The 24253-nt window shown below is 41.3% G+C and overlaps 3 protein-coding genes across 8 annotated transcripts in view; 2 read left to right on the top strand and 1 right to left on the bottom strand.

The window, feature by feature from the left end:
- Positions 1 to 447: 447 nt before the first annotated feature.
- On the bottom strand, positions 448 to 15356 carry CDNF (cerebral dopamine neurotrophic factor). Its single transcript, XM_008148816.3, has 4 exons — positions 15040 to 15356; positions 5668 to 5795; positions 4487 to 4628; positions 448 to 1839 (listed from the first exon to the last, which is right to left on the bottom strand). Exons 1-4 carry the CDS (start codon positions 15152 to 15154, stop codon positions 1661 to 1663), a joined length of 564 nt encoding a protein of 187 aa, XP_008147038.2. The 5' UTR covers positions 15155 to 15356; the 3' UTR covers positions 448 to 1660.
- Positions 15357 to 15572: 216 nt separating this feature from the next.
- The window catches only part of HSPA14 (heat shock protein family A (Hsp70) member 14), a 39415-nt gene continuing 30734 nt past the window's right edge, over positions 15573 to 24253 (top strand). Inside the window, exons 1-3 of one of the 5 annotated variants that reach the window (XR_008558084.1) lie at positions 15573 to 15752; positions 17023 to 17103; positions 17179 to 17261. Coding sequence is in view for 4 of the 5 variants with exons in the window: in XM_054726062.1 (XP_054582037.1) it covers positions 15696 to 15752; positions 17023 to 17103; positions 17179 to 17261 (221 nt within the window). In the remaining variant the exon portion in view is untranslated. Of the gene's footprint in view, positions 15753 to 17022; positions 17104 to 17178; positions 17262 to 18361; positions 18419 to 24253 lie in introns of those variants that run through there. The other 4 variants (XM_054726062.1, XM_054726068.1, XM_054726059.1 and 1 more) reach the window with 4 other exon arrangements.
- Positions 17198 to 23345, top strand: MSANTD7 (Myb/SANT DNA binding domain containing 7). Of its 2 annotated transcripts, none has more exons than XM_054726079.1 (3): positions 17198 to 17261; positions 19221 to 19949; positions 20471 to 23345. In XM_054726079.1, exons 2-3 carry the CDS (start codon positions 19388 to 19390, stop codon positions 20986 to 20988), a joined length of 1080 nt encoding a protein of 359 aa, XP_054582054.1. In that variant the 5' UTR covers positions 17198 to 17261; positions 19221 to 19387; the 3' UTR covers positions 20989 to 23345. The 2 variants fall into 2 exon arrangements, with proteins under 2 accessions (XP_054582054.1, XP_054582059.1); XM_054726084.1 differs by having other exon boundaries at positions 17222 to 17261; positions 19461 to 19949.

Below are 24253 nucleotides of genomic sequence, written 5' to 3'. Positions count from 1 at the left end.
AGTAATGCAGAGGCTCAGGCCCCTCCAAGATCTGCTAATTCCAAATCCCCATTTTAACAAGATCCCCAGGTGATTTGGATGCACAGTTTGAGAAGTTTGAGTAGCACTGACTTAGATTAAATTCCCTTTGAGAAACTAGACTAACTAGCATGGGTTTGAATGACTTGCTGGGCAGTATTCTTATTACCTAGATTTATAACCTGGGGAAAAAAGACCCTGAGAAATATGACCTGATCAGATGTCAAACATACTTTTTCAAATAACAACTTTCTCAATAGGTTCAAAATGCACTAAAGAAAACAAACATAAGTGTTAGGACTCTAGGACAATATAATCCTTAACAGCCATTTGTAAGCTTCCCACCACAGAAAAACAAAGACCAGGAAAAACTTGCTGGATACCAGGAATCAGACCATATCAGGAATTAAAACACCTGATCGCACATCCGCATTCCATCCACATTCTAAGCCCACCAACTCAGCCCCCTGACCACTGAGAACTCCACTCCCCAAAAGGACTCCCAGTCAGTAATTGCAATTCTTTAAACGCACAAGAAGTTTTGAATCATTTAATTTTAGTTAATTTTCAAATAATTTTTCTACAGCAGTATTTTAGATATAATTTACATACAACAAAACACCCAGATCTTCATTTTACTACCAGATGAGTTTAACAATGATGTTCACCCATGTAACCACTATCAAAGCATAGGGGGTCCCATCACCCCAGAAAGTTCCCTCAAGTTGCTCTGCAGACTTTCCCCACCTCCACCTGCCACACAGAGGCAGCCACTTCTACAGCAGATCTCCTTCTTGTGTGACCAGAAAATGGAGCCAAAAATTATTTTTACAATTTAAAGCTGATAAAATAGCAGAGAACCATAAAGCTCCATGTTGCCTGCATGTGCCCTTAATATGTTTTAATCCTCTATCAAAAGCTTATCTACTGTGTGACAGAAAGGCATGCAAAAGACCTTGAGTTTTGTTCACTTGTGTTGATACAATTTGCTAAAACATTGGCTACACTTGAGTGGATTCTTGATCTATTTCCTTTAAGGAGCTATAGACAAGTTTTAAATAGGTTTTCCTCTTATGGGAGACTGATTTCAAGTAGTGCCTCCTGCCCTCTAATTTCTGATATCAGAGAGAACTAGAAAGTAGAACGATTTACAGTTGAAAATACAATTTACTTTAAAAAAAAAAAACTTTTTATTATGCCAAGTTATTATTTTGAGTTGAAGTGCAGAGTTAATAAGCTAAACATTGTTCCTTTTGTCCTAATCCAATCCATTTAATTAAATATTTGTTCACAGAGGGGTCTGTGAGCATTATCCTCCTTCTTAGAATCAATTTACTACATCAATTTTTCAATAGTTTGCTTTTCCCAATTTTAGGAGGTAGCCAATGATCATTTACACAGTCCTTAGAAGAAAATTATGAGAAAGGCACTTTTAGGTTTTGGAACACTGCAAATGTAAGATACCACTAATAGTAACACTTTTACTTACAAACCCAAGCAACCAGTCCTGAAGTGTCATATCAAAACAAAATGTATGCGACCATGCACAGTGCAATCCCTGGTTACTCTCAACCAGCTCATCCATATCCTAGGGACTCATTTTGTCTCTAATTACAACCAATGGTGCCCCAGCATTCGAGGGTCAGAGCTCTGTCCTGGGGTGCGTTGCTGCATACTTGGGTGCCAGCTCCTTGATCAGATTCACGTAGTCGGCTTTCTCTGCGCAGGCCCTGCATTCTTCTCCCCAGCTGTACAGGATCTGTTTCAGCTCTACCACTCGCATCTTCCACAGGTCCACTGATTCTAAGTCTAATTTCTTTTCTAAATGACAAAAAGGAAAAACACAACTTTAAAAAAACAACTCTGAAACGTTTAGAAAGGCAAATGGTGTTACCTAATCTGGGTGCTGGCAACCTTATGATCCAATGTGGAGAACAGTTCCAATTTCTATGGAAATCAAGAACCTAAAGAAAGTGTATAAATACAGAGCTATTGGGATAAGTTGTTCTATCAGACTTTCTCTCCATGGAATTATACTTGCTTCAAAACAGGGGCTTCAAAACTGCTGCTACCGCCCCATGCCTTCTCAAGATCAACAATCCTAAAATAACAGCAGCACATTCTAATTGCTGCTCCTAAGGTAAAAGAAGGGAACCAATAAGAAGGGATGCCTTGGGACAAACTGTGTGTGGCCAGCTGAAATCCATAGGCCATAAATAACTAAAAGTTATGGCTCACTTTTTATATAAAGATACATCTTCAGTAAAACAGACATACATTTACAAAGCACTATAAAATCTTTAAATACAAATATATAGAAATTCAAACATGTGAATATATTTAGGAGCATTTTTATTGATCCTTATTTGTTTTTGCTTAACCTCGCCTGATCCCCCACCCCTACTGGAATTACTAATTTATCACAGCATTCACTTACATTCCTTTGGGGGATACCCACTTCTCCATGCTGGTGCTTCAGTGCCAGCCAATCTAGCTTCTAACATTCTTGCCAATAATACTTGACACCAACATCTAACTCCTTTAGCAAGACTACCATTTCCCTGTTTACAAATTATCTGTGGAGAACGTTAAGACTCAACTACTTCTCTATTGTCAAGCCCCAAAACAGAAAAATAAATTAAGCTTACCTATAATATACTTAAGATTATAATTCCCCTATCAGAAAGGAGTAATTTTCCTTAAATTTATGCAATGTTTTAAGTCAATTATATCTCAATAAATCTGGAAAAAATAATAAAAGTTGGATTTTAAAGCATTGTTTATTTGAAGGGTCAGATACAGATGAAAGGGTCAGCCACCCTTACATTTTTATAGTGATCCCCATCCTTTTAAGATACAGAACAAGCAAAAATATTATTTCAGGTCAAAAACCAAATGACACCTTCCTAATTGAAAACATATCCAACTCTACACTTACCTTGATCATACTTTCATGGATGACTTAAAGAATTCCTTTAAAAGTAGAAGCATTTATAGCCCAAATTATTAATATCCCACAACTCAAAGGCCCCTGTTCAATCTCAACTTTCTTGCCAACAATAAGTAGGGAACAAAAAATTAGGACTAGTTGTTTATTCAAGATAAATGGTTGAAGGAGAAATATACTTTCTTTCAAGTGTCAGTAGTTTCCTTGAGCTTTCTAAAGAACTTGGAATCTGGTATTAATTTTAAAAATGGGAAACCTCTATGACACCCCAAAACTACAAGAAAAAGGTTGATACTAAAATCAAAACTAGTTCATGGTTCCCCAAGGGCCTCTAGTGGCCACCATTGCCCAAATACTAGTAAATACTCATTTCTTAATAATATATGATTAATTTTTCTATTATTCAAGGAACCTAGTAACATCTCTGGCACATAATAGAAGATATTCAAAATAAAGTTGTTGAATTAAAGAATCAGCATAGGTTTGTCCCTTTCAAGACTATTGTGTATATGGACTCAGTGATTCCAGCCTCTACTTCATTACTTGAAAGCCAATAAAAAGGGATGCCTGTCCCATAATCACTACCCTGGAAGTTGGACCTGTCCTTGGCAAATTGAGAGACCTGGGGTTTTTTGGTACCTTCCAACCTTAAACCTATTTAAAGCCAGCTATGTAGTTATAGTCCACAGGCATATTACACTGCTATGTTAGAAAATAATTTGGAGCTGGGTGCTAATTAGGTAGTTTACAATACTACACTGGTATGTAACATAAAACAATGACTTGAACAAAAGAAATGGGTCTCTACTGGTGGAATTTCAGGTATTAAGGCTAGGCTAAGGGAGGAATCCCCTCAGCATTTATCATACCTACTCAATCTACCTAAAAAGGCTGGCCCAAATAGAAAGTTTCAGTATAAGAATAGACTTATCTATGTGAAATGTATAAGGCCAATGATAATGATTTAAATAAGACATCTTTCTTTCCTCACTGTTTATTTTAGGCACCCTCAATAAGGCTATTTCATTGGCAAAACCTGATTTGAAGTGAATAATCTATTTCCCAAAATTTAAAGCTGGCAGAATAATAGGCAAATCTAAGGGAAAAGATGCACACACATTTAAAACTTCAAAGTCTTTACATCACCTTTGAATCTTTGAATAGATGCAACTTTCCTTAATAGGTTGCCAAGAGCTAAATTACCATGAGTAGTTGTTCCCTCGATATTTTGAATTTTTCCTTGACATACACAGTTGACACTGCCTTGGTGATTTAAGAGCTTAAACTTTCCTATTTGGGATGGCAGTTTTACCTACAGCTAATTATGCCAGTATTTATTTATCTTACCCCCCAAAAAAGATCAAGTGACATTAAGTATCATTCAGCAGCCTAACAGCATAATGACAAATGGAGAATTTCTTTCCTTCTAACAGTGACTTTTTAGAAAAATAGCCTGTTTCGAGAATTGGCAATACTTCACACATCCTAGGAAAGAAAAAAATAGACTTGACTCCATTATACCATATTTCAGCTCACAGATTTGGCTGTCCATCTTCTTGAGCTTCTCACAAATCTTCATTGCAGGCATGTGCACACTCATTGGACGAGTGACTTCACTTAGAATCTTTGTGGCTGCATCTTTTGTTGCTCCTAGATAATAGCACTGATGGAGAATGAAGAGAATTTAGTGGCCCAGGCACTGAGATAAGCAAGTGATATGGTTTTGAAAAGTAAGAAAGAGGTTAACCTAGTTTTCATGGCCCCGCTATTAAATTTCAAGTCCTGCTAAGACACCAGAAAACAAATGACTGCATTCCCATGATCATCCTAATTAGAAGTGCCCAACAGGTCACATGATGCTCCAAGGCTTACTGAGTGTTTTCCTTGTGCCAGGTGCTGCTCTCAGGGCTTTACAGGTGTTGGCTTACTTAATTCTCACAACAATGCTGTGAAGGAAGTACTATTATTATCCCCATTTTATACCCAAGCCAACTGAAGGTCACTCAGCTAGCTAGTAGAAAAGGTTACATTTTTTTAAAATCTAGCATTTGGGCTCTACAGTCAGTGCACTTTTTCATGTCATACTGCCTTTCAAGCTACCCGACTTAAGCATTTCACATTTAAAAATATAAAACTTAATGATACAAATAAATGCTGAGAGTTTTAAATGTGCCAGAGGTGAGCTGTCAGCAATGCAACTTTAACTGGAAATTAAACATGACAATTTTAGGCAAAAGGAATTGCCCTAAGATTGTTTTTAGTGATATAAACCAGTTTATTTAAAAAGTCATTTGTGTATATCCAGGAAACACTATACAAATAACATTACATGAAAATTTCATTGGTTATGTATAAATAATAATATAAAATATTTGGAAAGGTTGAACTAATTGTCTCGGTAAGAAATAGAAAGTCTATCCATTCTTAACTCAGTACAGTAAATTCTCAATTAGACACTCAATTGTATAATTTTATTAAGAAAATATGGGCTTGGTTGTCTGTGGTTTGTCCAAAAGCAAAATTAAATCAGATGTATTCTAGATGAAAATTCATATAACTGCATTTCACTGAATGATCAATTTTTGCTTGCTCTCTACAGTGAACATGCCTGAGGCCAGCATAAGCAGGAGGACATTAAGTCCAAGATAAGAAGTGAAAGTATTAGCACTTTCCCTCAAGTACAAGGTGAAAATGTACCATACCAGGCGGTTTTCTTTTCCTTTGACGCCCAAGCAAAAGCTGACCAATTCTTTTTCTATGGTGTCCAGAGAAAAGTTAATTCCTCTGGCTATCAAGGAATTGTAGAATCGGTTCAAGAATTCTTCACATACTAGAAAGAACAAAGAAATTATGTATTTATATACAAGATAACCACTACTACAGTATGTATATGTCCTACTCATCAAATAAAAATGTAAGTATGATTCAATGTATTGTGACAATGAATTAAAATTTTAGGAAGAATGATTTGGGCCTGTAGCTATTAGCTTAGGATTGGGCTTTGAATGATATGAGTTTATAGAATCTATCAATCCATCTTCAGAACCAAGTTCCACCTGAAATTAAAATATTCCTACAAATTTTGGCTGACCCTAAAAGAAAATACAGCTTTTTATAGGATATGATGCTTTGGACATCTTAGTTTTGGGGATGAAGGGTTACATTCAATATTACTTTGTATTAGTTTCAGGTGTACAGCATAGTGGTTAGATATTCATATACTTTACAAAGTGGTCCCCCTGGAATCATACATAGTTATTACAATACTAGTGGCCCGGTGCACAAAATTCATGCACATTAAAAGGGGATTAATTAGAGGAAATATTTTAATATTGCTATTTGCCCTTTCTCTATAATAGAAGTGTCAGAGATGAAAGAAAATTAGTAAAATGTATTTGAAAATCTTCCTCCTGTCAGAGTCTGGGGCATGCCACGGGACCCAGAGTCAAGTCCTCGCACACCCGCAGCGCTTCAAAATCACGCGAGACCCAGACCCAGCCGGCCCCACCCCCATTGAGCGAGATCCAGACCAGGCCGGCCCCACCCTTGTCAAGGGGGACGAGGCCTCAGGTCCCCTGGCCTGGCGCTGGGCAGAGGGTGCAGCCTCAGGTCCCCCATCAAACCCCGCCAGGTGGGGGGTGAAGCCTCAGGTCCCCGTCAAGCCCCACCAGGCGGGGATTGCAGTCTCAGGCTCCATGGCCTGGCACCGGGCGGAGGGTGCGACCTGAGGTCCCCTGGCCTGGCACCGGGGTGGGGGGACGTGGCCTGAGGTCCCCCGTCAAGCCCCGCCAGTGGGGGCATGGTTTGAGGTCCCTCGGCCCGGCACCAGGGTGGGGGTCGCGGCCTGAGGTTCCCCTGGGCCAGCACCAGGGTGGGGGGCATGGCCTGAGGTCCTTTGGCCTGGTGTCGGGGCGGGGGGTGCGGCCTAAGGTCCCCCAGCCTGGGCCAGGTCGGGGGAGTACCTTGAAGTCCCCTGTCAAGCCCCGTTGGATGGGGGATGAGGCCTGAGATCCCCCGTCAAGCCCTGCTGGGCGGGCGGGGGCGGCATGCCTTGAGGTCCTCTGTCAAGCCCCGCAGGGCAGGGGACACGGCCTGAAATCCCCCATCAAGCCCCATCGGGCAGGGGGAGTGGTCTGAGAGCCCACATCAAGCCCCACCTGGTGGGGGGGTGCAGCCTCAGGTCCCCCGGCCCAGGGCGGAGGGAGTAGCCTGAGGTCCCCACCCCAGCACTGGGGCGGGGGGCACACCTTGAGGTCCCCCGTCAAGCCCTGCTGGGCATGGGCACAGCCTGAGTTTCCCCCATTAAGCCCCGTCAGGTGGGGGGCACACGTTGAGATCTCCCATGAAGCCCCGTCGGGCAGAGGCCTCAGCCTCAGGTTACCCAGCCCGGTGCTGGAAGGGGGGCTCAGCCTCAGGTCACCCAGCCCGGTGCTGGAAGGGGGGCTCAGCCTCAGGTCCCCTGCCCCAGCCCAGCACCACGTAGCCTCAGGACCCTACTGATTGCTCGTTAAGGCTCATTACGGGAACTCGGCCTCTGCTGTGGTTGCAGCCATCTTGTGTTACAGAAACCCCACCTCCGCTGTGGGCACCGCCATCTTTGTGATGGCATGATGGTCAATTTGCATATTCCCTCTTTATTAGATAGGAATATTAATTATATTTCCTATGCTGTGTTTTATATCCCCATGATGATTTTTAACCACCAATTTGCACATCTTAATCATTTCACCTGTTCACCCAGGGCTCCAACCCTCTCCCCTTTGGAAACCACTAGTCTGTTCTCTGTATCTATGAGTCTGTTTCTATTTTGTTTGTTCATTTATTTTCTCTTTAAATTCAACATATAAGTGAACTCACATGGTATTTGTCTTTTTCTGTCTGACTTATTTCACTTAGCATAATACCCTCTAAATCCATCCATGCTATTGCAAGCAGGAAGATATCATCCATTTTTATGGCCAAGTATTACTCCATTTTATATATGTACCACCACTTTTTTATTCACTCATCTATTGATGGGCACTTGGGTTGGTTTCATATCTTGGCTATTGTAAATAATGCTGCAATAAACATATGGGTGCATATATTCTTTCAAACTAGTGTTTTGGGTTTCTTTGGATATATACCTAGAAGTGGAATCATTTGGTCCATTTTTAATCTTTTGAGGAAACTCCATACTGTTTTCCATAGTGGCTATACAAATCTGCATTCTCACCAACAGTGCATAAGGGTTTCCTTTTCTCCATATCCTCACCAACAGTTGTTGTTTGTTGATTTATTGATGATAGCCATTCTGACAGGTGTAAGGTGATATATCATTGTGGGATATTTAGCATTTCTCTGATTAGTAATGTTGAGCATCTTTACATATGTCTATTCGCCATCTCTATGTTCTCTTTGGAGAAGTGTCTCTACAGGTCCTCTGCCCATTTTTTAACTGGATTGCTTGCTTTTCTGGTGTTGAGTTGTATGAGTTCTTTCTGAATATTGAATATTAACCCATTTTCAGATGTATAATTGGTAAATTTGTTCTCCCTTTCAGTAGGTTGTCTTTCCTTTTGCTGATAGTTTCTTTGTGCAAAACTTTTAGTTTGATATAGTTCCATTTGCTTATTTTTTTCTTTTGTTTCCCTTGCCTGAGGATATATCAAAAAAATATTGCTAAGAGAGATGTCAGAGATTTTACTGCCTATGTTTTCTTCTAGGAATTTTATGCTTTTGAGTTTTTACATTTAAGTCTTTAACCCATTTTTACTTTATTCTTGTATATGGTGTAAGAAGGTGGCCTAGTTTCATTTATTTGCACATATCTGTCCAATTTTCCCAATACCAATATTGAAGAAACAGTTTTTATCCCATTGCATGTTCTTGACTCCTTTGTCAAATAGTAGTTGATCATAAAGGCATGGATTTATTTCTGGGCTCTCTTTTCTGTTTCATTGATCTATATGTCTGTTTTTATGCCAGTACCATGCTGCTTTGACTACTATAACTTTGTAGTATAGTTTGACATCAGGTAGTGTGATTCCTCCAACTTTGTTCTTCTTTCTCAAGATTTCTATAGTTATTCAGGGTCTTTGTGGCCCCATATAAATTTTTGGACTATTTGTTCTAGTTCTGTAAAATACGTCATTGGTATTTTGGTAGGAATTTCATTGAACCTATACACTGAGTGGCCAGGTTATTATGATCTCTGAATGCATAATAATCTGGTCACTCAGTATATATATATTAGAGACCCGGTGCATGAATTCGTGCATGGGTGGGGTCCGGCCAGCCTGGCCAGGGGGAGGGGACATGGGCGGTTGGCCGGCCTGCCTGCTGGTCGGACAATTTGCATATCAGCCTTTTATTATATAGGATATACACTGAGTGGCCAGATTACTATGTGTTCAGAGATCATAATAATCTGGCCACTCAGTGTGTGTGTGTGTGTAGCATATTTGATTTATCATCTGTGTCTGATAATTCTGATCTCTAAATGTTCATGACCGTGTTTCTTTTTTTGTTCTTTCTATGATTCTTGCTCCTGGTGCCTTGTTTCTTTGTGTGCTTGGTTATTTTGTACTGCATGATGCCCACAGTCCTTGAAACATATTGGTGGAGATTATGTGAGGCCTAAAATAAAGATGCCTTATTTCCATAAAGGATTTGTATTTGTATTTATCAGGCCTAACTGGGACCTCATTAAACTAAGTAGATACTTTGAAGTTTTTTAGAGAATTGATGTGAATTTTGACTGCAGATTCAAGTGAGGGACATCTTGTGTTAATAATCTCTCAGAGATGTTTTCCTTTTCGTCTTCTTCTGCCCTGCTCAGCATCAAGGAAAATTTCCTTGCGGTCTTTTATGAATAAGGATGGGTTAGGTTTACTACTTATTCAACCTTAGTTTGAGGAAGAAATCCTTTGGAGAACCCAGGTTAATGTGAAAGAGTTCTAGTAGACAGCTTTGCCACTTAAAACAAATCTTCTGTATCCCTCACACCAAAGGTCACCTTTACACTGACTGGCCAATGTCCCCAATTATCTCTCAAAATTGCTGCTTTCCTTTCTACTTTGTTCTATTCCGTCTTTCTATCTTGCCAGCTCTTTGGTTCTTTTATGATACTTTTACTTTTTCACCAGCATTTGTAGCACCGCCTGGCCAGAGGATTGCTATAAACTGACTCACATTCTAAATTCTAACCAGCATGATTCTTTTTTTTAATCCTCACCCGAGGATGTGCTTACTGATTTCAGAGAGAGGAAGAGAGAGAAAAAACATCAATCTGAGAGAGAAACATCAACTGGTTGCCTTCCATACACAATCTGACTGGGAATTGAACCTGCAAACTTTTGATGCTCAGGCTCTGGTGTCAGCCTCCCTGGGTCCAAATTCTGGCTTTAGTACCTACTACCCGTGGGATCTTGAACCTTTAAAGCATTGCTAATTCATCTGCCAATCTAATCACCATTCTTTTGAAGGTCATCAGTCTTTTTTCTCTGACTGTGGTTAAGATTTTCTCTTTTTTCCCAATTCCTTTATTATGTGATTAGATATTAGTCATATAATTTTATTTCTTTGGTTTGGAGCATATTGGACTTCCCAATCTGTGGATTGATGTCATCCATGAGTTTGGAAAGTTGAGCTATCCTCCTCTTCTTCTGGAAGTCCAGTTAACCTATGTTGGAATTCTTTTGTATCCTCATTTTACCTTCATATTCCTTTCATGAATTTTCTTTCTTAAATCTCAAAGATTCCTTCTTGATAATTACTTCAATCTTCTAACTCACTAATTCTTTTCTCAGCTGTTTAATCTACTGTTAACCCATTAATTTCTACTTGTAGAAGTTTGGGTGTTGTTGTTTTTTTTTTTCCTAAATATGGTTGGACTTTTATTAATTGCCTCCTGCCCTTTATTTATACCTTCAATCCCTTCCTTTGTTTCTTTAATCATGATAAACATTTTATATTCTACTAGAGGCCCGATGCACGAAATTCGTGCAAGGGGCTCGGCCCTCACAGTTGTGGTGGCTTGCCTAGGCCCTCGCAGCCCTGGCTTCATCCGGAAGGTCATTCAGCTGTCCAGTATAATTAGCATATTACGCTTTTATTATTATAGATGCCTAGTAACTCCAATACCTGAAGTCTTTTCTGGTGTGCTTCTTCTCTCTAGTCTCAACCGGCTATCACTTATGGTGCATTTCTTTTCTATGGGTTTGTCATTTTTCTGAATATAAGCTTTATTTCTTGGAACTTCAGCTGTGGGAATTATTTGAGGACTAGGTGGAAGGTGGATTCCTATAGGTAAGACTAGCATTTGTTGATGTTTGCTTGAAATCCCTTTAAATTATCAATTTGCAATGTTTTGAACCACCCATATTATATGAATTTGGGCTTCAGCCCATATGTGGATTAGCTTGTGATTACTAATTATCTGGAGATATTCTTGTTTCCCCTGTTAATACTTAAAAAGTTCAAGTAATACAATTCCTTTTTAGTCTGTGAAGATGGTAGTAGAGTTGTTCTTATATACACACACACACCCTTACCTTTTATAATGAAGATCTAGTTCTTTGGAGTTCCTAATTAATTAGGGAGGGGGAAGGGAAAGGACCCAGTATTACACTTCTAACTTGGGAGAGTCCTTGCTTTGTCTTTATTCTCTTCCATGTACCCAAAGCCATGAAAACCTAAGTTCAGAATGCTAGGTAGCAAATGCTCTCAAGGCAAAAGTCAACTTCAGGATTCCTTTAACTGGATCCCACTGTGGATTGATGACAACATACACTGAGTGGCCAGATTATTATGATCTCTGAATGCATAATAATCTGGCCCCTCAGTGTATATCCTATATAATAAAAGGCTGATATGCAAATTGTCCCCTCAACCAGGAGTTCGACCAGCAGGCAGGCCGGCCAACAGCCCATGTCCCCTCCCCCTGGCCAGGCTGGCCGGACCCCACCCATGCACGAATTCATGCACTGGGCCTCTAATATATACATTCTCTCTCTCTCTCTCTCTCTCTCTCTCTCTCTCTCTCTCTCTGAGTGGCCAGATTATTATGCATTCAGAGATCATAATAATCTGGCCACTCAGTGTATATGCATACCTTTGTTCAGAACAATTACTGAACACTAGGAGAACTGTACTGGATACTGTGGGGAAAATATAGAAGCACAGACCTGGGGGAAAGTGGGAGACCACTGAAAGATACTAAATAAGGGAGTAACATGATAACACTGCTATAGACTAGAAAGGAGGAAGAAAGGTGACAAGAAGGATGCTGCTGTGGCAGAAGGAAGATAAAAACGGTGAATATTTGTAACAAGGCAATGGAGCTGGGGAAGGAGAAAGGAGACAACCCAGAAGGTAGAATAAATGGACATAGGGACTGGTGGGCATAGGGGATCAGGGAGGAAGAAAAGTCTAGTCTAGTTTACCAGGTAGATATTGACACCATAAGCATAACAGGTTTTGGGGACTGAGAAGGGAGAAGATGATGACTTTGGTTTGTGACTCTGTTGAGTTTGAGATATAAGATATCTAAATGGGGATGTCCAGTAGTCAATTGGATGCAAGTTCTGGGACTCTCAAAAGGAGGATATACGTACTTGGGATTAATCAGACTATAGTTAGATGGATTCTGATTGTACAGAAGAGTGTGTAGAATGAGAAGAGAGAGGGGCAGAAGACAGAACTCTGGAAAATTCTAATACTGAAGACTTGGCTAGAGAATCAGAAAGATACCATGAACAAGTGGGCACAGAGACAGGAAGTAAAGGCAAGAAAAAAGCATACAGCATCAATGCCATCAAAAGAAGGAAGTTTCTGAAAGAGAAAGAAGTCAGTGGTGTCCCATGCCACGTCAAGGTAAGAATAGAAATTTGCCCTAACTGGTTTGGCTCAGAGGATGGAGCGTTGGCCTGCGGACTGAAGGGTCCCAGGTTCGATTCCGGTCAAGGGCATGTACCTTGGTTGAGGGCACATCCCCAGTAGGGGGTGTGCAGGAGGCAGCCGGTCGATGTTTCTCTCTCACTGATGTTTCTAACTATCTCTCCCTTCCTCTCTGTAAAAAATCAATAAAATATATTATTTTAAAAAAAAAAGAATGGAAAGTTACTCCTTGGGCTTACATGAAGAGAATAACCTCACCATAAATTGCCTAACAAATTAATAAGTTAAGTTTCTGGCATGTACTTATTGCTATAAACAGAAAACCATACTCTTTTATTTGCTGTGGGCTTTTTTTATTTATTAAAATAGTCCCATAAGCAAACCTATAATTATTTCAAAATAAAAGTGTGTTTTTAAAGTCTCATAATATGATGCTTTTATTTTCTTATTTATTTTTTACCATGGCTGTACCATAATACAATGTTTTTAATGAGATCAGAAAATTTTTCTATTTTTCCAGTAAGCCTCATATTGACCTAACTAATGCAGGGGTCAGAAACTTAAATAATCTCAGGGTTCAGGCAAGTAAAATGAATGGGTGAAAGAAATCCGAGTAGGAAAGACAGAAACAACACCTGGAGAACACATGTCCTTTCTAAAAAGAGCAGCCACAGCCAATTGTCCCACTACTTGGACATATGGGCTAGTCTTAACAGGTCACCTGAATTTCAAGAACAGGCGGAAATCTGAATTTTTAAATATGAAGTCTTCCAATTTTAAAAGTAGCCAGTTGATTTAAATGTTTTTTAAAACGTTTTGCAAACTTAACATTTCAATAGGTTCAGGTGGCTCATGGACTATCAGTATTTTACCTTTGCCTTATAGTGTGCATATAGCATTTTAAACTTATACCTTGAGGGAGATTAAGTGGCTAGTAATAAAGACTCATATGCAGTTAAGAGAGCCAGATCTACAATCTATTTCTTAATTCTAAAACTAGTATTTCCTTTGCTGTAATTCTATAACTTCTTTAACAAAGGAAATACACACCCAGGTTAGACATGCAAGTTAATAATCACAATATGCTATAGTAAATTCAGGAAAGATGGCACAAGCTTCACATTTAATTAATCCAGATGCTCTGGCTCTTCTGAAATGTTTTTAGGTAGAAGCTCCAGAAAATAAATGACCGATGACTAATCAATTGTTTCTGCCTCACAAATTCTGCATTAAGTGTGTAGGACAAAATTATAACTTAGCTAAGTAAGTATCTACATAAAGTTTTTAAAAAGTACATCGTGTAGACATTTTTAATTTCTAGAGAAAAGTTTAACTATTATTGCAGGGCTAATAGAAAATTGGCCTTCAATTTCGAGGCTTTAGTTGTACTACAATGTGTACCCATTCATTCAATATATACTGTGTATTTACAATTTCCTGTTAAGTAATGATAGATTGCAAGCTAACAGAAGGGTGAGGATATACATTTAAATTATTTCAATGATCGGAACAAGGAGGTAAGTGCCGCGGTAATGCAGGAGAATTCAGCCAGTGTAGCTTTTATCTTAGCCCTCCGAAGGAGGTATTATCGCACTGATTTCTGCCAGAACCAGGCAAGTCCGTCCACCAGAGCCAGGGGGCACGTGTTCAGACTTGAAGTCCGCAGCTGAGATTCTATGAACGGAAAAGGAACCGTTCTTCTGTATTTCTCCTCTAAGAAGTTAGTATAACTTCTTTGTAAAGCAACTTTTCCCTGCAGTCATAACAAAACAAACGTTACGTCCTCATGGTCCTTAGTTAAGCCACCTCCACTCAGTTACAACCTGTCATGTTTTATTTTCCATCGGGCAGTTGCAAACTAATTTGAACGTAAAAGACATCGCCTGCGCACGGAGAGGCAAGTTTCGCCGGCTAGGAGCAGCTGAGTCCATTCGGCACCTGGGTCGCCTGAATCTTGCCGCACAAAACCGGACCCAGATCCAAACCCACCAGCCTAGGCTACGCCGTTTGTCCTAAGGTGTCGGGCCCGGCTGTAACCTTTGCCTGGGCTCGGGCGCAGGGGCTAGGAAACGAGACAGGGCCCGCGTCTTCTGAGTGAAGTGTTATTTATAGCCACGGCCTACAAAAGCCAGAGCCAACAACGGGCTGATGCAGCGCGGTGCCACCGCCATGCAAGCAGGTCTCACACCGCTCACCTTCACAGTCGGCCCCCGGGCGCCCCCCGGCCTCCTGGCCCAGCGCCGGCACCGGGTCAGAGACCCAAAGCCCGGCGCAAAAGGCCACCAAGACGGCGGGGCTCGCGCACCACATGCTGAGCCCGCAGCTCCAGACGCCGGCCCAGGCCAGCAGCGCCCACCGCGGGCCGTGACGCAGGCGTGAGGCTGCGCCGGAAGCTGGGGAGCGCAGCGAGCCCGGAGTTGCTAGGGCAAATGACGCAACTCACTCAACCCACACTTGCCCAAGTTGCCATTGGCTCTCAACGAAGGGGCAAAAAACCCGGCGGAGCGAAGGAGCCCTTTCTTTTTTTTCTTTCTTTTTTTAAAACATATATACAGGTACATACATAGATTAAAAAAAAAAAACCTGATTTGCGCGTGCGCACTACAGCACACGCTGTGCGGCTTCAGCGGGTCAGGTAGAGACGCACGAAAGCGATTCGTCGGCTGCCGTGCGAGAGGCGGGACCTTCACGCTGATTGGCGACAACGCGGGAGGCCGCGGCGTTCGGACCGACGCAGTAGGCGGGCGGGAACGTGAAGTCTCCGCGGTGCCTGATGGGGCTGTTGGAAGCCGGAGACCTGTAGTCGGCGGGGGGGGGACCACTCTACTGCTGCCGGCTTCTCTGCCGCCTCATGGCGGCCATCGGAGTTCACCTGGGCTGCACATCAGCCTGCGTGGCCGTCTATAAGGTGAGGGAGTGGGGGGCTGGGCTACGGGCCCAGTGTCAGCCACCCCGTTGTTTGAGTGCGTGTCCAGGTCTTTGGTCACCTACGGCGTGGTGAACGGCGTATCGCCGGCCTAGGAACGTCGCGCGGCGAGGCTTTACTGCGGGGAAGTTTCCCGAAGTCAAGGGCCGGCCTCATCTCCGGCGGCTCCGGAAAGCCAGCCGCGGCCTGGAGGGAGGGTCGTGACGACGCCGGCGAGCGGGGTCCGAGGACGTCAGGGCCGCAGGAGGCCTGGAGGGTGTGTAGGATGTCGTGGCCGCAGGAGGCCTGGAGGGTGTGTGGGATGTAGTGGCCCCAGGAGGCCTGGAGGGTCTGTGGGATGTAGTGGCCGCAGGAGGCCTGGAGGGTGTGTGGGATGTCGTGGCCGCAGGAGGCCTGGAGGGTGTGTGGGATGTAGTGGCCCCAGGAGGCCTGGAGGGTCTGTGGGATGTAGTGGCCGCAGGAGGCCTGGAGGGTCTGTGGGATGTAGTGGCCGCAGGAGGCCTGGAGGGTGTGTGGGATGTAGTGGCCCCAGGAGGCCTGGAGGGTGTGTGGGATGTAGTGGCCCCAGGAGGCCTGGAGGGTGTGTGGGATGTAGTGGCCCCAGGAGGCCTGGAGGGTGTGTGGGATGTAGTGGCCCCAGGAGGCCTGGAGGTTTCTGGACCTTGGCCGGGAAAGGGCGGGGAGGCCGCGATCTGGGGCTGGAGCTGTCGTTGATCCTGCGCGGCGTGTGAAGCGAGTTGAGGGTGCGTGGTCTACCGACTTGCCTTTCTGGAAACGAAGAGAGCGTGACAAGCAGTGGTGGCCTTCCTCGTCAGTGGGGAGGCTTGAGGAACAATAATACTGAACTCCCCTGACGCTAGTCTCACGTTTAAATGTCAGATGACTTGTAAGGAAAAGCCAAAGGGTTAGTGCCACTTCATCATATGTAGAAAAGGGAAGAAAGAGGTATTTGTAGGGGAAGGAAGAGAAGTAGAAAGGGTGGTGAAACAGGACTTGTTACTGGATATAGAAAAGTTGTTAGGTTTGTTTTCCATTATTGACTATGCAGAGACTGGAAAAAATGAGGCAGTTCTTTATGGAATGCTTTCATAAAATCTGGGAAATGAATAGTTGCAATTAAATCTACAAGTTTAAAATATTGATAGATCAATATTTCTTTCCACATATATGGCAAAGTAACACTGGCCCACATATGTCTCAACATGTCCTATGAGTCTGTTTAATTCAAAGTAACTAATATATTTTTCTCCAGGATGGCCGGGCTGATGTGGTTGCAAATGATGCAGGTGACAGAGTTACTCCAGCTGTTGTTGCCTACTCAGAAAATGAAGAGGTACTATTCCCCCTCACATTTTTGCTTTGAAATAAGTAAAAATTACATGCATTGTAATATATTGCTCTTTTCCAGGTTGTTGGATTGGCAGCAAAACAAAGTAGAATAAGAAATATTTCAAATACAGTAATGAAAGTAAAGCAGATCCTTGGCAGAAGGTATGAAATAAAATACTACTTTAACATATAGGTAATAAAAATGTGTTTACATTCTAAGCATAATGTGATATGAAACTAGAAACACCATTTGTTTTTTCTGGGTTTGTTTTTTTCCAGTTTTTTCTGACTGAGTTATTTCAGAGAGTACTTCAGTAGCCAGTTTCTTTTGATGATTAGTGTAAAATCTTCCCAAAGATGGGTTTCACTCAGATGTTTGTTTCTTGCTGACGGGTCTGTATTGATAAATACCAACATTCCTTCCATTTTGATAGTTTGTGTCATTCAGAGGTGGTAATTTGGACTTTTTACACTGAGGGAACTTGAAAGATTTTTTGGGAATTTGATTACTTCTTTGCATTGTAGTTGATTTTTGCAAAATCTATTACATTTGGTTATAATTTATGTAGATACTCTCAATTTTCTTTGGGTCCTTTTGTGACACTTTCTGGGAACTAACTTTTCCAGTGGCTTATAAATTTAATCATTAGAGAAACAGTTTAATTAGCATCTTAACGCAAGAATCAGGTTAATCATCTGTTACAGCTTTAATTAACAGATTAAAGAGCCTTGCTTCCCCAGACTCATGTCTCCTCAAATTATAGATTATCATAATACTTAGGGGGTTTCATTTGCACCGTAGTAGTAATACTTGAAATAGTGTTTTTAAGTTTTCAGAGTGCTTTCACATCTATTATTTTATTTAATCCTCTCAAATCCCTATGAGATTAGCAGGGCAGGTTTTATCTCTTCCCATTTATAGATGAGAAAAATCAAGGCACATAGAAGTTATGGTGTTCCTAAATTAGTAAGGGAGGTGAACTAGATAGTACTACAATTCAGGACTTCTAACCTGGACCCAGGTTTTCTTTCTTTGTTGTTCTGTTGAGAATTTAAATAGAAATTTTCTTAATGTTGATTTATTTTTTTATACATACAGGTATTTTTTTATTACCCTTTACCTGCAGTTAAACTGAACTTGACTTTTCCCCCCTCTTTAGGATAGCTGTGCACAAAGTCAGAAACTACAGCATTTTATAGAGAATTCAAATTTTTGTGGTGATGATAATGATAAATTAGGTGGTTTCAAAGATGTTCAAATTATAAGTTCTGAAAAAAAAAACAAGGAGTTATAGATGGATGTTGAAGCTAGATTCAATGTAAGCAGCCAACAATATGTTATTTTAATTGAACTTTAATATTTGAGTACTTGTACATAGTGTTGTAAGAAATAATTCAAAGAGATGCTATATTTTACTGGATTTACCACTTTCTCCCAATACTAACCTCTTGCAAAATTATAGTATAGTCTCACAACCTGATACTGACATTGATACAATCAAGATTTAGAACATGTCCACAGATCTATCCCCCAGTAGTCCTATTTGTTTTATGCTGCTGTTTTGGGACAGACAGTTGGAGTAAAGATGTGGTTGTCTTTTGCTATATTATGCAAAAAGCTTTGTATTAACAAGAAAAACTTAAGCTTACTTTTCTGGCCCTGAAAGTTACCCTTTAACGAAGGAGTGCAATGGTGACAGTCAGATGGGTAATACATAGCCACAGTATGCTGCTTGCAGCAGGTTAGTGAAGGATGAGCACCCTTCAGACAAACTGCTACATCTTGGTCCTGCTAGCTGCCTCATGCTCCAGGTATTTCCCACTTCGTCTGTCTACTTAGAAGACAATGGTGGTTTTTACAGACACACGGGTATCCCAGGTTTCAGCCTTGGAAGCATTCTGGCCTCCATGGAGGAGCCAGTCCCCTTGTTATCATCGAGTCAGTAAGGCCCTTTTTAGCCCCTGGGGCAGTGTCTATCCTGGATGAACTCCCAAAGTTGGGCTTTCTCAGTCTTGGCATCCTACCTGTTTGTGACCTACTTACAGGTAGCACTGCTTAACTTGCTGCCACAATTATCCTTACATCCTTCCTGTAACTCTCATTCCCCTGTGGCCTTCCAGCCAGAAATTTGGTCCTTGGATCTGGCTTCTCAGCAATTAGCCCTGAGAGGGAAGAATCCGTTGGCTCCTGGAAATAAACGGAAAGCACCCAGAGTTTCCCCACACCTTCAGATTTGGACCTTGCTGTCCAGGAGCTTTCGTCAGCTAGCCTTCCTTCCCAGTCCACTATGGCCAGTTCCAATAGCAGTGCGGGCATCCGGTGGTCCAGACAGGAGACGCGAACTCTTCTCTCCATACTAGGCGAGGCAGAATACATTCAACGCCTCCAGACTGTGCATCATAATGCAGATGTCTATCAGGCTGTGTCTAAGCGAATGCAGCAGGAAGGCTTCCGCCGCACCGATCGTCAGTGCCGCTCCAAGTTTAAAGTTCTGAAGGCATTATATTTAAAGGCATATGTTGCCCATGCCACCAGTATGGGTGACCCACCACACTGTCCATTTTATGAGACCTTGGATCAGCTTCTCCGAAATCAGGTAGTGGCTGACCCAGACAACTTAATGGAGGATGCTGCTTGGGCCAAGCACTATACTCAGAACTTAATGGCCTCTGGCAACCCAGGGGAAGAGGGAGCCGACATTCTGAAACCAAAAAGGACTCAGGCAGCAGATTATCAGCCTATCTCGAAAACAGTTAAGGAATCAGATGAGGATTGTCAACTGAGAATCACTGACCAGATGCAAGAAACGAGTGATCTTGAGGACTCCTGGGATGAATCCTCAGGTGCAGGTAATTTCTAAACATGTAAAGGATTGGGTCCCAGAGTCACTTGGTTCTAAACAACAGTATATGATTGGATGGTGGTTGTTTTTTTTTTTTTTTAACATAACCGCTGTTTTTGCCCCTGCCCTCTTTTTTTAAAACCTAATTATAAGATAATGGGCTCCAGGTGTTTAAAAGCTATGACCCTAGGTATGTAAGGTATAGAACTCTTTAAATGTAGAAGTACTCTTTAGAACCAAACTATTTTGGTAATATTTATAATGGGTACCTAGGCATTTGTGGATATAGAGTGGGTTGGATAGCTAAGTGGAAAGGGGCTCAGTAAGGCAAGGGGAAGATTTTGGAAATAAGGTTACAATAGGCTAAAATGTCCAGACCAAAGAAATGAATTCTTCCCAGTCCCTTGTGGAGAGAGGACTTTCCAGGACCCACCACAGTTTTGTAATTGTCTCTCAGCTCTGCTGCTGGCTCCATGCCTTCCCTTAGCAGGAATGTCCTCTCTGCAACATTGTTGCTTTGTTTTTCAGGGTGCTCTCAAGGGACCCCCAGCTACAGCAGTTCCCACCACCTTTTCAGAGGTGCAGTTGCTCCCTGTCAGAGCAGCCCCATGACCAGACTGGGTGTGTCCGGTGAGCCCAGTCCCTGCACCAGCACGGGCCGAAACACTCCTGGGGTGGCCTTCACACAGCAGCCTCCAATCTCCTCCGGAGTTCCTTTTTCTGGTGGGGATAGGCCTTTGACCAGTGAGCCCCCTCCAAGGTGGGCAAGACGAAGAAGGCGGTCAGTGGCCAGGACTATTGCAGCTGAATTGGCAGAAAACAGGAGATTGGCACGAGAACTTTCAAAACGTGAGGAAGAAAAATTGGACAGGCTGATTGCTATTGGTGAGGAGGCCAGTGCTCAGCAAGACACTGCCAATGAGCTCCGCAGGGATGCCGTGATTGCAGTGAGACGCTTGGCAACAGCAGTGGAAGAGGCAACCGGTGCTTTTCAGCTCGGGCTTGAAAAATTGCTTCAGAGGTTAATTTCTAACACCAAAAGTTAGGAACTAATGATAAAAGGGTGTATATCCTAAACTGGTAGAAGCCCATATCCAATACTTGCCTTTTGGTGACCTGGATCTTTTTCCATGTCCTCAGAGAAAAGAGTGGATGAGCCATAAATATGCAGAAGAGTAGGAATACACCTGCTAGTTGTTTTTCCCAAACTTCTCCACTAATTGAAAGACTTCAGATATTTGAGAGGTGGCCTAATGGAAAATGGATGGAGCCAACTCCAGAGCTAGTTAGCCCTGGCTTTGTCACTAATGTGAGGCAATTTAGTTTACCTCTCAGCACCAGTTTCCTCATCAGTAAAATGGGAGCTAGGTAACAAATCCTAACCTGCCTACCTCACAGGGATGTTGTGAGGATCAAATAGCTAATAGATGTGAAAGGGCTTAAAAGCACCATATACACATGTAAGTTATTAATGTATATGACCTTGACCAAGGTAAGGCAAGGATGCGGCACATTAGCTGACAAGATAGAGAATTATGGTTGTATACCATGATGACTTCATTGCTTGAATAGTTGTTTAACTTGATTGCTTTCTGAAGTTTAAAGTCTTCATTTTTTTTAATGCTTCTATAGTTCAAGACTACTATAGACACAACATCTATTTGTACCTTTCTCTCATTTTCACTGCTGTGTCTGTGACATACCTACTAGTAAGCACTCAATAGTCAAACCATCTTTCCCTCCATTTTAATAGTTCTTAGTCTCTATAGGATATAATTCAGAACTGATAGGAAGCCACAATCATGTGTTATGGTACATATTTATAATCTGATATAATGAGATACTGGCTGTTTATAAAATATTAAATGTAAGTAAATTCTTTGCATTCTATATTACTGGGGTTCTTTACATGCATAATTACATATCTTTAAATTTGAATTGCTAATTGAATATCTTGGAAAGATTTGGAATAATATCAGTTTCCCAGGTGCTTTTTAGCTAATTTCATTCTTTTTTGTTAGCATTGTTTCTGTGTTGAGTGTTACAGAAGGCAAGCACTAGAAAACTTTTCTTCTAGGGAACTTTCCAAAATCACTTTTTCTCACATGGTGTAGAAGAAAGATCACCTAGTTAGTGGCATGTGGTAGAAAAGAACAGCTTTGGGAAGAGTTGAGCGTGATGTGAATAAAGACTGCTTGCAATAAATAACTCCTTTTAAGCACAGGTTCTCAACAAATACATTCCATTTTCCCCAAAAAACACAGGTGTTGAGCCATATTTCCAATTGAAAAAGTTTTTCTTCAATCATTAGGCTGAAAAAAAGTCTGAGCATGTTGGAAGAAGTTTTATATTTTGCAGGCTTGGGTGCTTAATGCAGGAAATACAAATAGGTGAAGAAATAGTCAAAAAATAGTGGGAACATACCTGGAACCATGAATAGATGGCAAGCAAGTGAGCTGCTCTGTTGAGTGGATAATGGCTGGAGGAGGCAGCTGCTGTGGTAGCATACACTGGAATCAAGTTAGAACTCTTGGGTTCTAATCCTGTCACCATTACATTGGCAAATCATTTGAATTTTAGGTCGATAAATGGAGGGATATGTGTCAGTTATAACTAGATAACACTAATATAGGTAGGTAGACATTTTGGAAAAACAGGGAAGTACTTGAAGAATTAGGCCTGTACTATATTAATCTATTAATGGTGGCAAAATACATAGGCAGTGATTTATTTGAGATAAAGGAAGTGCTGAAGTATAGAAGTGGAGTTAAACTTTGAAGCTAGTATTGTGAAAAGCTAATGGGTAATGTAATCTTAATGTGGGAATAAAATTAAAGGAAAATGAAGTGAACAGAACAGAAATAGGCAAGATATTATAAAGAGGAGGGAAGTTGTAATAAGGGGACATTGTATGAAAGAAAACAAGCCCAGAAATCCTGCTTAAGTTCCAGGCCAAACCATTACTACCTATTCATCCTTTAGTGGGTCATTTTACCATTCTACTGGTATATCTCAGGATCCTCACCTATTAAGAAACTGATAACTGTCCTACCTACCTCACGGGATTGTTGTGAGGGTCAAAGAAACAGATAAATGTAAAAATGCTTTCATACATGGAAAGCACTATACTGTGACAGTAGTGGGAAAGAAGACCCTGTAGCACATTGGTGCTGGTATGTTCCCTATCTAAGGGCCTGCTGACCATGTAAGAGACATGTAAGGAAGGAGGAGGAAGATAAAATGGCATTGCTGATAAAGGTGGTGATACTATGGTAGGGTTAACGTTCTGCCTCCTTAAGACCATGATGTAAAGGTGCTGTGTATACTAACCTCCCACCATCCTTTGTTTTTCTGTTACATAATTAATCCTGGTGTGGACAAATAAAGTTTTTATTTGTATGTAGTTGTGGGTCAGTTCGCTACTTTCTGGTGCTATCTGTGATCATTTGTCGTCACCTGCATTTTCTGCTTTCTGCTTTTCTGCTAGTTAATCTCCAGGTTCTTGCCTATACATGGTCTCCAAGAGCTATGTGTGCTTTCTGTCTTCACATAAGCCAGGGCCTTTTTGCATAGCAGTTGAGAAATAATTTTCCTTTCAAAGAGTTTTATAAATTCCATAAAATATCTTTTCCCAGCAAATATCTTTTCTGAGTGGTAGGTAGCCTACACAATAGGATAAATTATCCTGGTTGACTTAAATTCTAGTCTAAAAACAACTGGTAAATGTGCACAATTTACAATATTGGTGCAAAAAAATTACTATGGGCACACTTCATCTGATTCTTACTCTTAAAATTATTGGTCCAGTATATAGTCCATTAGGTTTTTGAAAAGGGAAGAAGGGGAGGGTTCAGTAGAAAGAATACTAAACTTTGCATTAAAGATCTGGATTCTGGCCAGTTCTGCCATTAACCATGTGACTTTGGGCAAGCTATTTTACCTGTTTCCTCACTACCAATTTTTAGGTGATAGAGAAGGAAGTGTGGGGAATCTGCAAGTATTCAGACAGACTTCTAAGCCAAATTAGACAATTTTAAACAACCCTTTTGTCTTTCTCTTAATTATACAGGTTAGGGTCATCAGATGTTCAGTAACCCTTTAGCACAAGCATGTCAAACTCAAAGTAACATAGGCCAAATATACAAGGTTTAAGTTTATGTGGGCCGCAAAAAAACAAAAGCTTCAATTTCCATAGAAACAGGTTTACTTCAATAGAGACATGCTGAATACAAAGGGCTGAAATAAATGAGTAATCGTTAAAATAATAGAACATTTTAATAAAAATTAGTATTTTTTCTTGAACATTAACTT

This window comes from Eptesicus fuscus, chromosome 2, assembly GCF_027574615.1.
Source record: "Eptesicus fuscus isolate TK198812 chromosome 2, DD_ASM_mEF_20220401, whole genome shotgun sequence".
Taxonomy (NCBI): Eukaryota; Metazoa; Chordata; class Mammalia; order Chiroptera; family Vespertilionidae; genus Eptesicus; species Eptesicus fuscus.
Note: the sequence above shows the minus strand (reverse complement) of the source record. Positions and strands in the feature narration are given on the sequence as shown.

What these genes read in the sequence shown, in the direction of transcription:
- CDNF (XM_008148816.3), bottom strand. Translation starts at nt 15,154, where the DNA reads ATGTGGTGCGCGAGCCCCGCCGTCTTGGTGGCCTTTTGCGCCGGGCTT. An exon ending in AAGGAAAAGAAAACCGCCTG is followed by an intron (nt 4,629 to 5,667) that starts GTATGGTACATT and finishes ATTCTCCATCAG; the next exon opens with TGCTATTATCTAGGAGCAAC. An exon ending in AATCTGTGAGCTGAAATATG is followed by an intron (nt 1,840 to 4,486) that starts GTATAATGGAGT and finishes TTTGTCATTTAG; the next exon opens with AAAAGAAATTAGACTTAGAA.
- MSANTD7 (XM_054726079.1), top strand. Translation starts at nt 19,388, where the DNA reads ATGGCCAGTTCCAATAGCAGTGCGGGCATCCGGTGGTCCAGACAGGAG. An exon ending in GGATGAATCCTCAGGTGCAG is followed by an intron (nt 19,950 to 20,470) that starts GTAATTTCTAAA and finishes TTTGTTTTTCAG; the next exon opens with GGTGCTCTCAAGGGACCCCC.